Here is a 21,279-nt window from a genome sequence, read left to right as displayed (position 1 = left end):
CTCATTCTTTATGCCTAAATTGTGGACCCATTTTGATCTTATCTTGGTGTACAGTATTAAGTGTGGGTCCATGCCTAATTTCTGCCATCCTAATTTCCAGTTTTCCCAGCAGTTTTTGTCAAATAGTGAATTCTCATCCCAAAAGTTGGGATCTTTGGGTTTGTCAAACACTAGATTGCTATAGTTATTGACTATTTTGTTGGGGTATTTTTTTTTTTAAACTATCTCTTCTTGAAGAGTTTTGTTTGTGATATATAGGAATACTAATAGTTTATTTGTTTTTACTTTATGTCATGATACTTTGCTAAAATTATCAATTGTTTTATTTAACTTTTTAGTTAAGTCTTTGGGATTTTCTAAGAATATCATCATATTTTCTGCAGAAAGAGATAGTTTTATCATCTCATTCCTTATTCTGATTCCTTCAATTTCTTTTTTCTTCTTTTTTGTTATAGGACTTCCAATACAATATTGAATAATATTGGTAACAATAGGCATACTTGTTTCACACCTGATGTTACTGGGAAGGCCTCTAGTTTATTCCTTTTTACATGTAATATTTGTTGATGATTGTAGATAAATGTTTTTTTTTTTTTAAATCAATGTAAGGGAACATTCATTTATCTAAAATCATCACCAAATATTCCAATACTTTTAAGTGTTCTATTAATAAAAGAGTATTGAACTTTATCAAAAGCTTTTTCTGAAACTATTCATATGATTCTTAGCAACTTTTATTATTGATGTAATTGTTATTCATTTTTCTTGTTAAGCTAACTCTGCATTCCTGGTATAAATTCCACTTGATCATAATATATGATCTTTGTAATATATTGTTTTAATCTTTTAGCTAATATTTTATTTGGGGTCTTTGCTTCCATATTCATTAATTCATGAATGAAATTAATCTCTAATTTTCTTTTTCTGTTTTACTCTTCCTGGTTTAGGTATCAGCATCATATTTGTTTTTATAAAAGGAGATTGGTAAAATCCCTACTTTACCTAAAATTAGTTATTATTGGAATTAGCTGATCTTTAAATGTTTGATACAATTCCCTTATAAAACCACTGGTTCTGGTGCTTTTCTCCTAGGAAGCTCATTTATGGCCTGTTCAAATTCTTTTTCTAAAATGTTTCTATTTAGCTATTTTTAGGAAGTTTTTGTTTTTGTAAATATTCTTCCATTTAACTTAAATTCTTTAATTTATTGGCATTAAATTGGGGAAAATTTTAATTGCTTTAATTTCATCTTCATTGGTGATACATTCACCCTTTTCATTTTTAATACTAGTGATTTGTTTTTTTTCCTATTTAAAAATCAGTTATTTTTATTTTTTTTTATCTTTTTTAATTGTCTTTTCATTAAACTCAATTTTTTGACTCAATTTTTTCTACCCTTAATTTTATTAATCTCATCTTTAATGTTAAGGATCTCCAATGTAGTGTTTTATTGACTCAATTTTTTCTACCCTTAATTTTATTAATCTCATCTTTAATGTTAAGGATCTCCAATGTAGTATTTAACTGGGTTTCTTTAATTTGTTTTTTTTTTTTTTTTTTTTTAGCTTTTCAGATTGCATACCTAATTCATTAGTCTGCTCTTTCTCTGTATTTTTGATATAAACATTTAAAGATATAAATTTTTCTCTAATCACTGCTTTTGTTGTATCTTATTGGTTTTGATATGGTGTTTCAATATTGTCATTCTCTTTAATGAAATTGTTTCTATGACTTGTCCTTTAGCCCATTTATTCTTTCAGATTGTTTTTTAGTTTTCTATTAGTTGTTAATATATATTTACTTGTTTGTAGTCAAAGAAGAACTGGAGTACATTATTGAATACAAAATTGTTAATTTTGATTATATTAAATTAAAAAGTTTTTGTACAAACAAAACCAATGGAGACAAGATTAGAAGAGAAACAATAAAATGGAAATAAATTTTTACATTCAAGATTTCTGATAAAGGCCTCATTTCTAAAATATATAATTGACTCAAATTTATAAGAATTCAATTCTCCAATTGATAAATGGTCAAAGGATATGAACAGACAGTTTTCAGATGAAGAAATTAAAACCATTTCTATTCATATTAAGATGTGCTCTAAATCACTATTGATCATAGAAATGTAAATTAAGGCAACTCTGAGGTACTACCATATCTCTCAGATTGGCTAAAATGAAATAAAAAAATAATGGTAAAGGTTGGAGGAAATGTGGGAAAACTGGGATACTAATATATTTTTGGTGGAGTTGTGAACTGATTCAACCACTCTGGAGAGCAATTTGGAACAATGCCTAAGGGGTTATCAAACTGTGTATACACCTTTGATTTCTACTGGGCCTATATCCCAAAGAGATCATAAAAGAGGGAAAAGGACCCATATGTGCAAAAATGTTTGTGGCAGCCTTTTTGGTAGTGATGAGAAACTGGACACTGAGTGGATGCCCATCAGTTGGAAAATAGCTGAATAAGTTATGATATATGAATGTTATAGAATATTGCTATTCTATTAAAAACAATCAGCAGGATGATTTCAGAGAAGCCTGGAGAAATTTACATGATTGATGTTAAGTGAAGTGAGCAGAACCAGGAGATCATTGTACATGGCAAAGGCAGGATTATACATTGATCAATTCTGATAGACATGACTTTTTTCAACAATGAGATGATTCAGGGCATTGCAATGGTTTTGTGATGAAGAAAGCTATCTGCACTGAGAGAGATCTGTGGGAACTGAGTGTGGATCACAACATATTTTCACTCTTTTTCTTGTTGTTTGCTTGCATTTTGTTTTCTTTCTCATTTTTTTCTCCCTTTTTGGTCTCCCTTTGGTCGATTTTTCTTGTGCAGCATGATAATTGTGGAAATATATATATAGAAGAACTATACATGTTTAACATATATTGGATTACTTGCTGTCTAGGGGAAGGGGTGGAGTGGAAAAGAGGGAAAAAATTTGAAACACAAGGTTTTACAATGGTGAATGCTGAAAATTATCCATATATATGTTTTGAAAATAAAAAATTTTAATAACAAAATTAGATTAAAATGTATTTCTTCCTTGGTTCCTTATTAAATACAATTTTTCTTGCATTATGAATTGAAAAGGATACTTCTAATATTTATGCTTATAATTATAAAATTTTAATGTGTTTATATATTATACTAATGGGTAGGTATGTGTGTGTATATGTATATGTGTACATATCTCTTTCATATATATGTGAAAGTAACATGAATTGCTGAACAAGAGGTGTATTCCTTTCTGTTTCCATTCAGCTCTCTCCAGATATTTATCATATCTGGTGTTCTTTGATAAATAGGTGGGACCAATGAAGATCTCTCAAGTCTGACAAGTTGCATCAAGTGATTTCCCCCAGGAGCTTTGACAAAATGATAAAATCAAGCAGATTTTCTAGGTGGCTGTGGTCCAAATCAAGTGTATCCTCCATTTTCTTGGGTCACGTAGTAGGCAACATGGCCTTTGAGTAAGAAGCATGGTGGAAGAACACATGTCACAATGTAATAGGCATTCCAAAGCTTTTCACCATCCATGGCTAGATTGACCTAGGCAGTGGCCATCTGTCTCAGAGTTGCATCCTTATTTACGTCATATCTTTTTCAGTTTTTTAAAGAATAGGCCCAATCTAGACAGTTTCAGAAGTATTTGCACCATTATAGCCATACTCCAAGCTTTCCCCCTTTTAAAGTGTGCACAGAGCATTAGTATTCTTGTCATGATAATAGAAAGCCCCACCAATAAGAGGGTCATATAGGGTATTGATAACATCAACATTTTTAAATTTTTTGGTCAAGGACTACAACAATTGCATATCTCTGGCTTTCACTGTAAAGATACTTTGCAAATATGCTTATGTTCTGGAGCTCCCAGAAGTTTGCTTTAATCTCATCTAGTGTATCAAGACACCTTTTCTATTCAAGATAAACTTTGTATAAGATTATCTTTCAGTTTTGGGTGTAAAGGTAGAGTGGGGCAGAGAGTTGGATGTACTATAATTTATTGATGCACAGCTAGTAGCTGCAGTATATAAGGCATTTTTTTTTTTTTCATGTCAAACATCTTATCCACCTCTGTAGGGACCTCAGGGAACAGTATATACCGGAATCTTAAAGTACCATCCTGTCACTAGTACATTGACAGGGGTGGGAAGAAATTCCCCTATAATACTGTTGATAAATTAAATGCTATTTTTCTTTCCCTCTTCTTCCAATAGGATACAGGATGCAGGAAAAATGCTGTTTTGTGTGGATTTCATATCATTCAACTTTGCTGATGTGTAGTTTTTTAGTTGACTCTTTAGGGTTCTCCATTTAATCCATCATAATTTGCAGAGTTAGTTTTTTCCCTCTTTGCTTATACTTATTCCTGCAACTGCTTTCACAATTATATTACTATATTCAATAATAATTGTAATAATGGACATTCTTGCTTTAGCTGTGACATTATTGGGAAGGCTTCCAGTTTATCTCCATTACAAATAATGCTGTTTTTTAAATTTTAGATAACATTTATCATTTTAAGGAAAAATATTTCTAGTCATTCTAATTTTTTAAAAAAAGGAAATGAGTATTGCATTTTGTCAAGTTTTTTCAATATAATGAAATTATATTACTTTTTTTTATTAATGTGGTCAATAATGTTAATAGTTTTTCAAATATTGAGCCAGTCTTGCATTCCTGATATAAATTCGGCCTGACCATAATGTACATTTGCTAACATTTTATTTAAAATCTTTTTTTGTATCAATATTCATTAATTGGTCTACAGTTTTCTTCTATTTGGACTCTCCCTGGTTTAGGTATCAAAGACTATTTTTTCAGAAAAAGAATTTGCTTTATTTACTTCCCCCTCCCTTTCCCCAAACAGTTTATATGGTATTAGAATTGTTCTTTGTTTGGTAGAATTTCCCTGCAAATCCATCTGGTTCTGGCTGGAACAACCACCATCAAAGATGCTACTAGAATCCTGTAATGCTATGAGAATAAGGATACATCATGGAAGATGAAGAGCAAGAAAAAGCCATTGGATACATCAAGATCATTTATGGACCTTCCATGGAGTAGTGGGGGTAACCTAGATCTGCAAAGATTTAAGGAGGATAATGAGGAAATTACATCACTTTTAAAAGATGTTTGGCAGCATAGAAGGGAGATGAAGGATACCATGATAAAGCAAATATTGTTTATTTTTTAAAGATATGAGCAATGTGCTTTAAAATTTTTTTTCACTTAATGTTTTTTCCCAAATGTTTGGCAGCATAGAAGGGAGATGAAGGATACCATGATAAAGCAAATATTGTTTATTTTTTAAAGATATGAGCAATGTGCTTTAAAATTTTTTTTCACTTAATGTTTTTTCCCAATTACATGTAAAGATAGTTTTCAGTATTCACTTTTATAATATTTGAATTCATTTTTTCACTCCTTTTCATCTTCTCCTTTCTTCCCAAGATAGCAAGTAATTTGAGATAGGCTATTAAATATGTTTCTATACTAATCATCTTGTTAAAGAAAAATCAGAACAAAAGAAACAAAAATAAAAGTAGTATGCTTCAATTGTAATTGAGACTCCACAGTGCTTTTTCTGGATTTGGATAGCATTTTCCATTATGAGTCTTTTGGAATTATTTTAGATCATTGTATTGCTAAGAAAAGTTAAGTCTGTCAAAATTGATCATTGTACAGTGTTACTGTTACTATGCACAATGTTCTCCTGGTTCTGCTCACTTAATTCAGCATCAGTTCATGTAAGTTTTTCCAGGTTTTTTGAAATTCACTTCATTTATTACAGTTACAACAGTATTCTTTTACATCCATAGACTACAATATATTTGGCTATTCCCCAATTGATGGACAACCCCTCAGTTTCTCATTCTTTACCATCACAAAAAAGGGCTACCATAAACATTTTTGTACAGGTGGGTCCTTTTCTAATTTTTAATGATCCCTTCGAGACAGACTCAATAGTGTTATTGTTGGATCAAAGGCTATGCAGAGTTTTATAGCTCTTTGGACATAGTTCCAAACTGTTCTCTAGAATGGTTGGATCAGTTCACAACTCCATCAGAAATGCATCAATATTCCAATTTTCTCAGATCCTCTCCAACATTTGTCATTTCCATTTTGTCATATTAACCAATCTGATGTGGTTAACACAGTTGTTTCTTTTAATCAATAGAAATGTAGAACATTTTTCATATGACTATAGATAGCTTTAATTTCATCTGAATTTCCTTTGACCAATAACCAACTGGATAATGACTTGTAGTCTTATAAATTTGATCAAGTTCTCTATATATTTTAAAATGAGGCCTTTCTCAGAAGTAAACATTGTTTCCCAGCTTTCTGCTTCTTTCTAATCTTGGTTGCATTGGTTTTGCTTATGCAAAACCTTTTAAAATTAATCAAAATTACACATTTTTTATTTCATAATGTTCTCTCTTTTTTGGTTACAAATTCTTCCCTTCTCCATATATGAGTGGTAAACTTTCTTCTCTTTTAATTTGCTTATGGTATCACTTTTTATATCTAAATCATATACCCATTTCAACCTTATCTTGGTATATGGTGTAAGATGTTGCCCTATGCCATAGTATTTTTCCAGCATTCCCAGCAGTTTTTAAAATAGTGGGTTATTCCAGGGAAGCTGGACTCTTTGGGCTTATCAAACAGTAGATTTCTGAAGTCATTGATTATTGTGTCTTGTTTACCTAACCTATTGTACTGATCCACCACTCTCTTAGTATCAAATAGTTCTGGATTGCTCCTTTATAATAGTTTTAGATCTTGTACCGAGAAGCCACCTTCTTTTGCATATTTTTCACCAATTCCCTTGTATTCTTCCAAATGTGTTTCAAATTATTTTTTTCTAGTTCTATAATTTTTTTGGTAGTTTGATTGGTATGGTACTGAATAAGTAAATTAACTTACGCAAAATTATCACTTTTGTATTATCTGTTTACCCATGAGCATTGATATTTTCTCAATTATCTGATTTTATTTGTTCAAGTATTTTATAATTGTATTTACATAGTTCCTGAATTTGTTTTGATAGCTACACTGCCAAATATTTTTGTATTCTACAGTTATTTTATTTTTAATTTATTTTTCAATCATTTTTCTAAATACATGCAAAGAATTTTCAACATTCAACATTCAAAACCTTATGTTCCAAATTTTTTTCCTTCCCTTCTCTCATCCCTCCCCAAGACAGCAAACAATTGTATATAGGTTAAACGTACACTTCTAAACATATTTCCATATTCATCATGCTGTGTAAGAAAAATAAGATCAAAAGGAGGGAGGACAAATAAAAGGTGAAAATATTATGATCCACATTCAGTCTCTGCATGTAACACTTTCCATTACAAGTCTATTGGAATTGCCTTGAATCATCTTATTGTTGAAAGGAGCCAAGTTTATCACAGCTGATCGTGTAATTTTGTTGTTACTGTGTATTATGTTCTCTTGTCTTTCCAGGCTTTTCTGAAATCAACCTGCTCATCATTTCTTATAGAAAAATGTACCTTCACATACCATAATATTTTTTTTCTTTTTTCCTTCATCTCCTTTGAATATAGGTCTAGTTGATGTGTAGATTTAGAAACTTTTTGTGATTTCAAATTTCTTTAAAGAATGGTTGTACTTCTTCACAGGTTCAATAATGTACCCTTTTTTATGGTATCTTTGGATAGACCCAGTAAAGACACTGATAAAAGAGGTACGTGGAGTTTTATAACCCTTTGGGCAGTTCCAAATTGCTCTTCAGAATAGTTGGATCATTTCACAACTACCCACAATGCAGTAGTGTTCCACTTTCCTCACATATTCTCCAACATATCTTACAATCTGAGAGGTTAAGATGGTATCTTAGAGTTGTCTTAATTTGCATTTCTCTATCAATAGTGATTTAGAGCATTTTCATATGACTACAAATGGCTTTAATTTCATCTGAAAATTGTTCATATCCTTTGAACAGTTATCTATTGAAAAATGACTTCTATCCTCATTATATATTTTCAGAAATGAGGTCTCGGCCTACTATAAAAATCATTTCCCAGCTTTTTGCTTCCTAATTTTGGCTGCAATAGTTTTGTTTGTGCAAAATCTTTTTAATACAATCAAGATTTATCTATTTTGTATTTCAGATTGTTCTCTAATTCTTTTTTGGCCATAAATTCCTTTCTCCACAGATCTGACAAGTAGATAATCCCCTTGCTCTACTAATTGTGACCTTATCTTGGTGTAGGGTGTCATGTTGGTCAATTCCTAGTTTTTGCCACCATTTTCCTGTTTTCCCAGCAATTTTTGTCAAAGTGAGTTCTTATCCCCAAATCTGTAGTCTTAGGGTTTAACAAACACTAAATTACTGTAGCCATTGGCTATTGTGCATTGTGTACCTAACCCATTCCATGGATCCACTATGCTTTTATTTCTTAGTATCAAATAGTTTTGATGACTACCACTTCATAATATAGTTTTAGGCCTGGTACAGCTACACTATTTTCCTTTGCATTTTTTCCATTAATTCCTTTTTGCCGAGGCATTTAGAGTTAAGCCATTTGTCCAGGATCATACAGCTAGGAAGTATTAAGTGTCTTGAGACCAAATTTGAACTCTGGTCCTCCTGACTTCAGGGTTGGTGCTCTATTCACCGCACCACCTAGCTGCCCCTATTCCTTTGATATTAACCTTTTGTCTTTTTAGATGAATTTTGTTATTTTCTAGCTCTATAATTTCTTGGCAGTTTGGTATGGCATTGAAAAAGTAGATTAATTTAGGTAGAATTGTCATTTTTATATTAGGTTGGCTTACCTATGGCCAATGGGTATTCTTTCAATTGTTTAGAACTATTTGTGTGAAGCACTTTTCTTCTTGGCAGGTAGACTCCCAGATATTTTATACTATTTAGTATTTTAAATGGGATTTCTTTTTCTTACTGCTGGGCTTTGTTGGTAACATATAGGAATGCTGGATTTACATGGGTCCATTTTATATCCTAAAACCTTTCTAAAGTTGTTACTAATAGGTTTTTTTTTTTTTATTTTCTAAGTATATCCTTTGATCATCTGCAGTGTCTATTCTAATTCCTTTTTTTCCCTTCTCATTGTTATAGCTAACATTTCTAGCACAATATTTAATAGAAGTGGCAATGGGCATCCTTGTTTCTTTGATCTTACTGGGGAGGTTTCTACTTTATCCCCATTATGTTTGCTGATGGCTTTAAGAAAACTCCATTGATTCCAATACGCTTTAGTGTTTTTAATAACAGTTGCTATATTTTACCAAAAACTTTTTTCTACATCTACTGAGGTAATCATTTGTTAATTTTGTTATCGAAATGGTCAATTATAACAATAATTTTCCTATATTGAACCAGCTTTGCATTCCTGGCATAAATCCAGCCTGGCCATAGCATATAATTTTTGTTTCATATTTCTGTGGTCCATTTGCTGACATTTAAAATCTTCACTAAAATTGGTCTGTAGTTTTCTATTTTGAGTTTCCCTAGTTTAGGCATCAACACTGTATTTATATTTTATAAGAGAAATTTGATTTCTTTACCTTTCCCTCCCAAGCAATTCATGTGGCATTAGAATTGTTTTTAAGTGTTTGATAGAATTCTCTTGTAAATCCATCTGCTTCTGGCTGGAATCACCACTCCCAAAGATGCTACTAGAATGCTCAAAAGGTACAACCAGAATAGGGACACCGTAGAAGATCAAGAAAAGGCTATTGGACAGCTATCAAGATTTTTAAGAACTTTCCAAAGAGTAGTGAGGGCAATCTAGACCTACAGGGATTTAAAGAGAATAACAAGGAAAGCAAAGTACTTTTAAAAGATGTTAGGCAGTAAGGAAAGGTAGTGAGGGGTACAAGATAAAGCAAGTATTGTTAGCTTTTTAAAGATTTAAGCAATGTGCTTTATTGAAGGTAAAGAGGGGAATTACTGGATGGGAACAGATTGAAATTATTGCTGAAGGAAATAATAAACCTAGGAAGTGAATTTCTTCAGGTATCAGTGGAGATATCTAGGATATAAAGAAGATAGCTATAAAGAAAAGGATATATTGAGGCCAAGAAAAAGGTTCAACAACCAGTTCAAGGTTTTGAGTTCAGAAACTGGGAGATTCTTAGTAGAAGAATGGAAAATTAGGATCTTGGGTGGTATGAAGAATTTCTTTTAAGAATCTGGTAAATAACTAGTTTTCAACCTATTATTGTGACAAGGGCATGACTGATGGACAGCATGAATCTTCTACATTTTGAATCTCATTCTAATACTACTGAAGTTCAAGAGCTGAAGAAACTAAAGGAGGACAATCTAGGTTTGGTGTAGCAGGCAAAGCAGAAAATTAAAGGGTAAGGCAATAAATTCTGAAGAGAGAGATCCCTTGATGAACTTATGTCAACTTGAGGATATTATCAGGACTGAGGCAGCCAGGACTTGCATATGAAAAAGACCTGAATTCAAATGCTGTCTCAGATATCAGATGTGTGACTTGGCCAAATCACAACTTTTAAGCCTCAATTTCCTTCTCTGTAAAGTAGGACTAATAATAGCATCTCCTTCCACAAGATTGTTATAAAAACTAAATGAGACAATATATGTAAAGTATAAAGATTATGTTTAGCTATTCAGTGTTAACAAGGGATATGTGTATGTTGCAACTATTCAACACTTACTCAAACCAGCTTTTAAATATCACTTTCATCCCAGCTGTCCTACGCAGGAAATAGCACTTGTGGTTAGACTGAAGTAAGAATAAAGGGCATGGTAGAGAGAACAGAAATTGGGACCTTATTCTGCATATATACGTACACAAAGTTTTGATCCCACTTATGATTATAATTTTTGAGGAAGTTTCATGTGCATTCCATGCAGATCAGCACCTGTTAGGCAATTCAGAATTGTCTATATTTCTATACAACATATATAATGAACATCTATTTAACATTCCTTATATATTTACGATAGCAATAACTTAGTAGCATACTTAATGCTACACCCTCACCCCAAATAATGCACTCAAATACACACTATTATAGCTATCTATCTATATAGTGCCTTAAGGCTTGCAAAATACCTTTAAAATATTACATTTTAACATTGCACTTTTTTTTTTTTTTTTTTAAAGATATGCTTTATTTTCATTCTCTATATTTTTGGGAACTAAAAAGAGCCTTCCTCAAGGATGGTAAAATTGTAGTCTTGAGAAGTGAGTTGAGGCAGATCATTAAAAAAATTTATTATAACAATGAAGTTAATATTGAGTGGGGTAAAGAAGGTAGAGAAAGCTGACTTCTACTTCTTTAAAAACAAAAAAAAATTAAGCTAAAATTTAACAAAGTCTGAGAAATTTTCAAATTATTTGAAACTATAGCAAAAAATGGAAAAGTTTCATAAACTGACTACAAGATAGTAAAAATGTAATTATTGATCCAACTCAAAAACAGGATGGGATAAATGAAACCATTCTACTGAGATTAATCAATTCTGCAATTTTCAGTTAAAATATTTTTTGTTTTGGTTTGATATTTTTGGTGGGGAGGGTACAAGGATAAAATTATTTTTAATAATTTTATATTTGGGTGAGAATATAGTGTTTATCTTCTACAGACTATTCTCATTTCATTCTATGAGAACATTTTAATGAATGAGCATGGAGTCAGAAAGCAAACTGTCCAAAATGTTATCTAGAGGTCGAATATTTATTACATTTGACTGACTAGTACCCAAGTAACATAAAAAGGAGATACAGTCCTTATAATCTTCATCCACAATCTTACCATCATATTTAATTTTTAAAAATAAGAAGAATCTTTCCTTCCCAACATAGATTAGTTACAAATCATAATCTTATCAGAGTTACTCCATGGAGAAGTAAATATTAGTACTCAATCATGCAGATTTAAAGAAACTCAACATTGGTGAACTAATTAAATATGTAGAAAGTACATATTAAGCACCTGTATTCTTTAGATCCTACTGCAGCTTCTTCTGTAAATTAATGTCTTTCTTACTTTGGATTTAGTCTAAATTGCAAAACTGGGGATTGAAAAAGCAGAAAAATTTTAATCTAAAAGTACAAATTAAGACAAATCTTCAAATAATCCCATAAATCAATATATTAGGCTTCCCATTACTAAGCTAAAAGTGTGTATATGTCTAAAATTAAAAAATAAACTTATTTTAAAAATAATTACTGGATCTTACCTGTATACCCTCCTACCCCAATCATCACACACATATGAAAACCAAGAATTTTAACTCACCCATCCTCTTTTCCCTCTCCCTTACCCCACTTTTTGTTTTGCAAACACTAGTAACTGCAAAAGATTATACCAAACGTTTTAGCTTTTGCCAGTATAAAGGTCAACATATTTAAAACATCTGGCTGCCTGTAACTAATTAGGGCAGAAGGCAAATTAAATGTTTAAATTTTAAAAAGCTTACATTCATTCTTTCACTTGCTCCCAAATGCCATTGAATTTCATTTCAGTTCTCACCTTAACACCACCCCCCCCTCACCCCCCCCAGGTAAAATCAGCATGCTGGGTTGTTGGTTCTCCAGGTAGATCTCCATCCTTGTGAAAGATGGTGAACTGGAGCCGTACCAGCTGGCTAGTTGTATTCTTCTAGATTTAATGGTGATTGAGGCTCAAAATAGAGAATCCACATAAGGGTGAAAATACATGTTTTCAATCATTCATAAAATTCTTTCCCTCTGAATGTCTTCAGCTTTATTCCTCTAAAGAAGTATAAGCAGTTAAGTAACTGCAGAAAGAAAGAAAAAGTTCTATCTAGAGATCAATGAATGTTATCAGTGATATAATAACCAGTATAGGGGCAAATTTCTCAAAAAAATCATGAAGATTTTGTGGAGTTGCAACAGATATTCTACAATTTCACTCTTTACTAGAAAACAAATAGAAAAACTTAAGTTCCTCTATTCCAATCCCTTCATTTTACAGAAGAAACCAAATTAAGCAATTTGCCCAAGGTCATACAATGAACTGAATAGAACATGTGGATGTTTGATGCTGAAGAAAAAAAAAATAGATTAAACGGACTTGCTTTAAATAATTTAAAAACTTGCTGTGAGCTGAAAAATTTGTAAATTTAACTGAAAAAATGTACTTTGATAAATTTATCAAATAAATAAACAATTTGATAAATTGTTTTCAGACATTGCAGGAAATTATCAAATAATTGCTTTGAAATATTTGACATATTTTCTATATTTATTGCTTGGAAAAAATTTGTCAGATTAAAACACATAATAACTAAGCTGAGCGATAAATCAGAAGCCACCCAGAGATCTTGGATGTAAAGATCCTTTACATAAACCTATTCTGCTTAGAACAAAAATTGGTACACATCAAAATATGGTTCCTCCAGCAAAGGCAAAGAATGATGAAAAATTTAAATTTGTACTTTGGTTTATAAACCAATTCTCTTTTAAGTTTGCCTAGGAACAAAGAGCTTATTTGAGTTTGAATAGCTAACAAACTCCGGCTTGATTGACTGCTGTAATGAAGATTAATCCCAAATTTTTTAAGTAAACAACCAGTAAAAGTGAAAATAAAACTTACACACCTAACCCTCCCCCGTGGCATTTTCCTGTTCATTTCCAATATGCAATATTCTCAGTATGTCCATAAGGAAACCTTGCAAAATAACTTTTGAAGCCTTCTCTAAAAGTCTGATGGCAGCTGCATAAGGATCATGTTTTAATCTAAAATTCTTTAAGCAGAAATAAGAAATTATTGGACTTTTTCTCACCTTTCCCCAGCAAGTCATCAAAAGACACACTTCATCTACTGGTAATTAAAAATCTGACTTCTGCTGAGACAAAGAAATTACTCCTATTTAATTACCAGTCAAATCTGGCCATTTTATAGAGCTTTATCAGTCTCCCTAACTTGACTGACAACAAATATTATTAAGCTCTTGCTTATTTTAACTTCTTTACTTCCATGAAGGGGCAGCTAGATGGCATAGTCGATAAAGTGACAGGCCTGAACTCGGGAACACTCATTTTATGAGTTCAAATCTGGTCTCGGACATTTACTAGCTGTGTGACCCTGGGCAAACTCTGTTTGCTTCAGTTCCTCATCTGTAAAATGAGTTGGAGAAGGAAATGGCAAACCACTTTAGTATTCAAGAAAACTCCACATGGGATCATAAAGAGTCAGATAGGACTGAAAAATAACTCAACAAAAACTGCCCCCATTGAGTGTCATGTCTTATTGTCTACAATCACACCAATTTTTTCTTCACTGCTCCAAACCTCTCTGATGTTAAAATTTTGGGGAACAAGATGAGGAGAAAAGGGAATGCTGTCTTAACAGAATTAAACAAAACAAAACAAAAACTATACAGACCTTGACCCCATGGGGCTAACAGAAGAATGATACAAAACAGATCCTGACATTCTGGTTACAAGTTACAGAAGTACAAGTACTGTACAGGTTACATAAAACACTCAACATTTGTAATTTTTAAAAGTTCTACATTGTTATATCCTTATAGTCTCATTCTTTCTCTTACTGATTGTTTAAAGTTTGAGGTTTCTAAATTCACTAAGATACTTTTGGAAAGTAAATGCTTCAGATCAGTTATCTCAAATTTCAGCTATGTGTTTGTTTCACCTTTGTAGTATTAATTCGTTTGCTCCAAAGCCTTATTTAATCCAGTTAAATCTATCATTCCATAGAAAAAAAAGACTGCATTAGGAAAATACATGTAGGGTCCAGAAGCAGCTTTCTTTCAAGCATCTATTTTAGGTTTTCTAAAGGTAGCTTACTGTTGACTGCTATTATCTTTGGATAAAATCATTTTCTATTAAAGAAAGATGCAAACTTATAAAGACTAATAAAGACCATTTAGGTTTAGCATTAGTATCAGGGCTCAGATGCCTGCCACATTTTTCACATTTATATGGTTTCTCTCTCCAGAAGAAATTATCTATCCAAGACCCATCTCAACTTCCTCTATCTCAGAATATATTAATATAGCATGTTCCTTTATCAAAATATGTAAGTTCACTACATATCTAAATGGTTTTCCTGGATTCCAGCTTTCTGCCAGATTGGAGGCAAATCACAATTTCATAATACTAGCAAATTGAATATTTTCTTTTCTTTCTTCCTAGCAGAATTGGTGCAAAACATAAAACAAAATCCTTCGAAGAATTTCATGGGGTCAACGATAAACATGACCTTATAAAATATTTAATTATATAGTGCTTTAAGGTGATAATTGACTATTTAGACATTTAGTCCAAAATAACATTTGAGGAAAGCAGTTTTTTCCTGACAGTAGACAAGATGACAAAACTGGAGCAAAAGAAGGAAACCTTTTCGAAGTTCACCTACCACAGTATAGACCTGGATAAGTTGCTGAACATATTTTATGAACAACTTATGCAGTTGTATAGTGCTTGATAGCACTACTGATTCAATTAGGGTCTGTGGCACAAACAGCATTCCATCCTGAAATACCTGAGGAAGGCCAACAAAGAGACACTTCCCATAGAAAGCCCAAGATAGTGAAGGTACACCTTTGACATATGATTATCCTGCCAAAGATAGTGGGAAGTATGGTGGATGTCTAAAATGGCAAGACTTTCAGTCAGGCAGAAATTAAGCCCAAGATGATCAGATACTATTTGGGAGAATTTTCTAACACCTACAAGCTTATAGCCAGCTGGGTACTGGAGCCACTTACTCAATCAATTTCATCCTTCTCACCTAATCCAGATCCTAACAATAAGAAAAAGGTACTTAAAAAACAAACCAAAACCAAAAAACCCAAAACCAAATTAACACTTTGGTGCTGAAGAAGAGTCCTTCAGTCTTTTAACAACACTATATGATATTTGATGAACAAATGTCCTAAGACACTGCTTCAGACAGTGGCTAAGGTCAGCAATACCTTTAGAAAAAGTATCTCTCCACGTGGCTCTTCTCCCATTTAATGAGTTTTGTTGTATCTAGGGCAACTGCTAAGCCAGTAGGACAAACCCAATTTAGTGAGTTCTGTCTCAACAAAATGGGAATCAACTGGTCTCAATCGACTAGTACTTATTTTTAAAGATGAGGGTATGGCTCTGAGCTGAAAAAAACGTTGAGAATTTTAAAAGTCCTTTCTATACTGTCCATACTGGAAATCTGTTCTGATTAGTATCCAGCTGAAATTTCTGATTAATTTGTTACTGTTCTTGTATATCCCCTAGAATACAGGATGATGCAGTCTTTGCTCAAAAGAAGCAATGTCAAACTTTCTGAATTATCAGTTTAGTCTGTTAATTCTAGTTGCCTATCTTCATAGTTAACACTGTACTCAGGAACTTCTGCTTCAGTGGATTCTCAAAGTATCTCTTTTCCCCTTTTCTCGAGTCCTTGACTTGTTATTCTGTAAAATCATCACCTACGTATCTGTTCTTAGGTGTCCAGCTTAGCTGTGTTAAGCATTACTTTGTACTATTATAACTGGAGATATTCATGGACTTGATTAATGATAATCTGAGCCTGCTAAATTTAGCTTGGGACAAGATTGCCCACAGATGTCATTAATAACTTGGGCTCAAGAAATTCTAACACAATAGGTGTTGGAAAAAGCTCTACATTAATTCAATTTATTTGGTGTGGAAGCCTCTCATAAATACTTGCTGTCTTTTTCAATTTAATTTCCAACTTCTTGATTGCATTCAATGAATTCTTGACAACGTAGTCTTGTAGAATTCAGGATTAGTTTTCTTTAGTTTCTTGAAGTAATATTATCATCGAACATCATGTGTAAGGTTTCCATGCTATAGACTTGTACATCTTGACAAGTGTGTTATGCAGATTGTGTGAAGCAGTCCATTTACATGTTGTTTTCCATGTCAAGTTAAAGGGTCACCATCAATAGCTCTACATTTTCCTGATGACTTTTTCCATAACTTATGATGAAAGTCATGATTTATTGATATGGAAATATCTACCTACTAGTTTTGTATTATGAACAATGAGCCTAATAACTTCATTCTTCTAAAAGAGGGAAGAACAGTTAAAGAACTCTTAAAAGAAATCTGGCAATAAAGGAAGTTGAAGGTTGCTGAAGCAGAAGTAGATCTTTATAAGGAAATGACTATTCTATTTTAGAATTTGTAATAAATACTAAACACATAAACAATTCCAGTGAGGAAAAAAGGGGAAGTGATTTAAAGAGAATGAAGTGGATGCAAAGCAACAAATTAATTTTTCGAAAGGACGTGTATAGAAAGTAGAACCAAAAAGAGATACAAGATATTAACATTCTTAGAAGAACAGTATTAAGAATCCTAAAGTTTAGGCTGAGCTGAAATTGATGAATGCTAAAGACAAAAACAAAAAGTTTTGGGTTTTTGGTTTATTATAATGAGAAGAGGGACTATAATAGGGACCACGATAAGGCAACTACAGAGATGATAAAGAGAAGGCAGATTTAATTCTGATATTGTTTCTGTTTTCTTGGCCAAGAATAATCTTTGTACCAGAAAGAATATCTCAAAATATTGTTAATAGAAAGTTAAAAACCAAAAAGACAGTGAAAACACCTAAATACTCTTGTTGAATTTATGTCACTAGATCTAGGTAACCTACAACCTGAGATATTAAAAGAGCTAGAGCTGGGCCATTTTTAGTTATTTCTAAAAGAACACAAAAAGCAGATTTACCCATATTTTCTGGAAGGAAAGAAAAAAAGGAGAGGGAAGGAAATCTGAAAAAATAGGTTGGTAAACTAACCTATTCCTGGCAAAATTCTATCATATAATCTAAAAGTTAACCATGACTCCACCAAGAATAGGTCATACCAAATATACTATTAAGGTAGTTTTCCTTGTTTTAAGAAACATACTAAACTGTTATAAGTATAAAATATTAGAGCTTATCTAGACAAGCAAAACATATGACAAATCCTCTCAAGGTAATCTTGTGAAAATGTAAAGTTATAAAGTAGTTAATTGTAGTAAGATGAATTCAGAACTGGTCGAATGACCAGACCTAAAGAACTGGTCAATGTTCAGGAAAGGAAATCTCTAGAAATGTCCTAAAGATCCATTCTTAGCCTTATGTTATTTTACTTTTATTTTCAGTAACCTGAATAAAGAATAAAGGTGGTATATTTGTCAAATTTATAAATGCCACAAAATTGAGTTAGCTCTCATGGTGGTAACAATCGGGTTCCAACAAAATATTTCTACAAAGCTATTATGATGAATCAAATATGTTAAGGAAAGGAACTGGAGCTGCTAGTGACTAATTTGTTCTGGCAATACAGGCTAATAATGTCTCTGGAACTTAATAGTTTTAGAGAACTACCTAGAGCATTGAGAAGTTAAGTAACTTGCCCATACAACTAATATGTGTTAGAAGGACGACTTGACTCTAGATATTTCTGGCTGAGGCCAACTTTCTCCTATCCATTGTATCACACTGCCTCTCATAAATCTATTAAGAAATTTATTAGACATAAGTCTTACAATTGAGTTAAAAAATTATCTTGACAAACACAAAGTTAATAAAAATAGTAGTTTGAAAAAGATCTTGGGTTGTAGAAAACTGAAAGCTAAGTATGATGGGCAAGTGTGACACAGCCCAAGTTGATGCACTCTCAAGCTTCAGTGAAAGACAGTGGTCATACTTATTCAACCACATGTGGAGGGCACCTAATTGGCTATGTTGTTCAGGAAGCTAACATGGGAAAATTCTGCTAGAATCTTATCAGTGACAATAACCAAAGGAAGTCAAAGTCATTGCTTCACTTAGCTTTTTAAAGGTGATGACATATTTTAAATATATATTTAAATAATGATGTCTATGAAGTCTTCTGGCACTTAGCCAACATTTTATATATTTTAAGTAGGCATTTAAACAATGCTTTCCTTCTATGCTTACTGAGCTCAGGGATAATAGTAGTCTACAGAGTTTTAGAATTTTTACAGCAATAATTGGTGGTTTCTGCATTAGACAGGCTATGCTGTAGTACTTTAGCAGGGCTCCAGCTTCAGTGTGGGAGTCCTGTTAAAAAGTCAGTGAGTACTTATTAAACAAGGAACACAATAATGTCATCACACAATATTCCCCCATCAGCTCTTACTAAGGCTATTAGGTAGGAGATCAGTTCCTTAGAATCTTGTTGGGGAGATAAGATTTACTACATTCAGGAGACAATTAAAAGACAGTGTACAATCAAAAGCTAAATTGTATGAGACTATAGGGATACTATAGCACTAAGAATTCAGAAAAGGGAGAAGTATTATCATTTATAGAATTTCTCTGTGATGAGGATGGAGTCAACTATACTCCTATGGGGAACTAAGAGTTGAGTCATATATACTCTTCAGGAAGAGATAGAAGTCTTTGGTTTGATTTTGATCTGCATAGCCTTAGATCTCTTCAGCTTTGGCATCCCACCTTTGATAACTTATGTTTTAGTTTTAGCAGCATGTCCCAGCCCAGGATTCTATAAGTATCCTTCTTTGGGTCATGATGTACAAAAATGATGTTGGGCAATCACTGCTTGCTTTGCAGGGGAAAAAAAATGTCTCTCAGTTCAAGCCAATTAATTAGTAAGTATCCTTTAAGCACTTACTATGTGCTAGGCACTGGGGATACAAATCTCAAGCTTGGTGGTTTTCGGCAATTACACTGGTGGTTGCAGACAGGGATCCTTTTTTTAAACAAGTTTGACCAGCTTCTTCTCAGTGTCCTCATTCCCAAAAAGTCTGATGTTTATTTTAACATATGCAGATATTCTTAAGTAATATCTATCTGACTAAATTTTCTTGCAGAGGGTTTTGTTGGAGAAATAAATACTCACAGCTTAAACTGACAAAGGCAGGACTGCTCTGATATATTTTTTAAGTGTGATTTGATTATATATTAGAGGCCAAATATTTTTCCCATGGGCACACATCTTTGAAATTATGGAAGTTAATGGGAAATTTCACTTTATACACAGCTTTTCAGGAATGCACCAAATGCATCTAGTGAGGTGGAACTGTAATCAGAGGCTCTCTCTCTGTTATGAATTCTATGATGTAGGGTAAGAGTTGAGCTCCGGGTGAAGGCTTTCCCACACTTATTACATTTATATGGTTTTTCTCTGGTATGAATTCTCCGATGCAGAATAAGGTATGAATTCCGGTTGAAAGCTTTACCACATTCATTACATTCATAGGGCTTCTCTCCGGTGTGGATTCTTTGATGTTTTGTAAGATCTGAGCTCTGACTAAAAGCTTTGCCACATTCATTACATTCATAAGGTTTTTCTCCAGAATGGATTCTCTGATGTAGTATAAGATTTGAGCTATGACTAAAAGCTTTCCCACACTCATTACATTCATGAGGTTTCTCTCCAGTGTGGATTCTCTGATGAAGAATGAGATTTGAGTTAAGACTGAAGGCTTTCCCACACTCATTACATTCATAGGGCTTCTCTCCAGTGTGAATTATCCGATGTCGAATAAGACTGGAACTCCTTGTAAAGCATTTGCCACATTCATCACATTTATGGGACTTTGTTCCCGTAGGAACTTCTTCCTGTGTAACAAGATTTGAACTCAGACTGAAACTTCTTCCCAATCCTTTGCCTTTCTCTCGATGGCCTCTCTCCCCTGTGGGTGGTTTCTTGTCCTTGACTGTCACCTGTCTAAATCCTGTCTTTTCTAGCTTCAGTTTCTCTTCTAAGTTTTTCTGTTGTCTTTCTAATCTGCTTTCCTGTTCACATGTTTCTCCAAATTCCCTTTGGAAACTTTCAGTTATTTTCCCATGAGATCCTGTTGCTTCTGAAATACCTTCCTTTGAAGTAGACTCTTCATTGGTTGTCCTACTTGCACAACCTGACAAACAGAAAATACAAATATTACCTATTTAAAAATAGATGAAGCACTCAATAATCAAATGATGCTGTTTATTAGAAGAACATGGCCACATCTTCAAATTGGCTTCACAAGGAAGCAAATGACAAGGCATAAGGAGGCAAAGGGACATTAAGTAGAAGTAATTTCTAGAGATGCTAAAGGGAAAGTTAAGTCAATGAAGATAAGCTGCATAGATAATAAAATAAGGTAAGATGGATAGAAGGAACAAGCAGAAAGATAGACTGGGTGATAAAAACAGGTAACTCATGAGAGTGAGTAAGAGGAACATAGCCCATTAGGCAAAACCTGTATATAGAAGGGAAGGGAGATGGCTAGAAGAAAGGAATGTCAATATGGAAAA

General features: G+C 32.8%; 1 protein-coding gene and 2 pseudogenes across 1 annotated transcript in view; 1 reads left to right on the top strand and 2 right to left on the bottom strand.

The window, feature by feature from the left end:
* Positions 1-3,180: 3,180 nt before the first annotated feature.
* LOC111720597 lies at positions 3,181-14,027 on the bottom strand (annotated as a pseudogene).
* Positions 9,005-21,279, bottom strand: part of ZKSCAN1 (zinc finger with KRAB and SCAN domains 1) — a 23,434-nt gene continuing 11,159 nt past the window's right edge. Inside the window, exon 6 of the mRNA XM_012548808.3 lies at positions 9,005-20,897. Within this exon, the coding sequence (XP_012404262.1) occupies positions 20,008-20,897 (890 nt within the window). The 3' untranslated portion in view covers positions 9,005-20,007. The remainder of the gene's footprint in view (positions 20,898-21,279) is intronic.
* Positions 15,358-15,808, top strand: LOC111720598 (annotated as a pseudogene).

This window comes from Sarcophilus harrisii, chromosome 4, assembly GCF_902635505.1.
Source record: "Sarcophilus harrisii chromosome 4, mSarHar1.11, whole genome shotgun sequence".
Classification (NCBI taxonomy): domain Eukaryota; kingdom Metazoa; phylum Chordata; class Mammalia; order Dasyuromorphia; family Dasyuridae; genus Sarcophilus; species Sarcophilus harrisii.
This window is presented reverse-complemented; position numbering and strand designations above follow the sequence as displayed.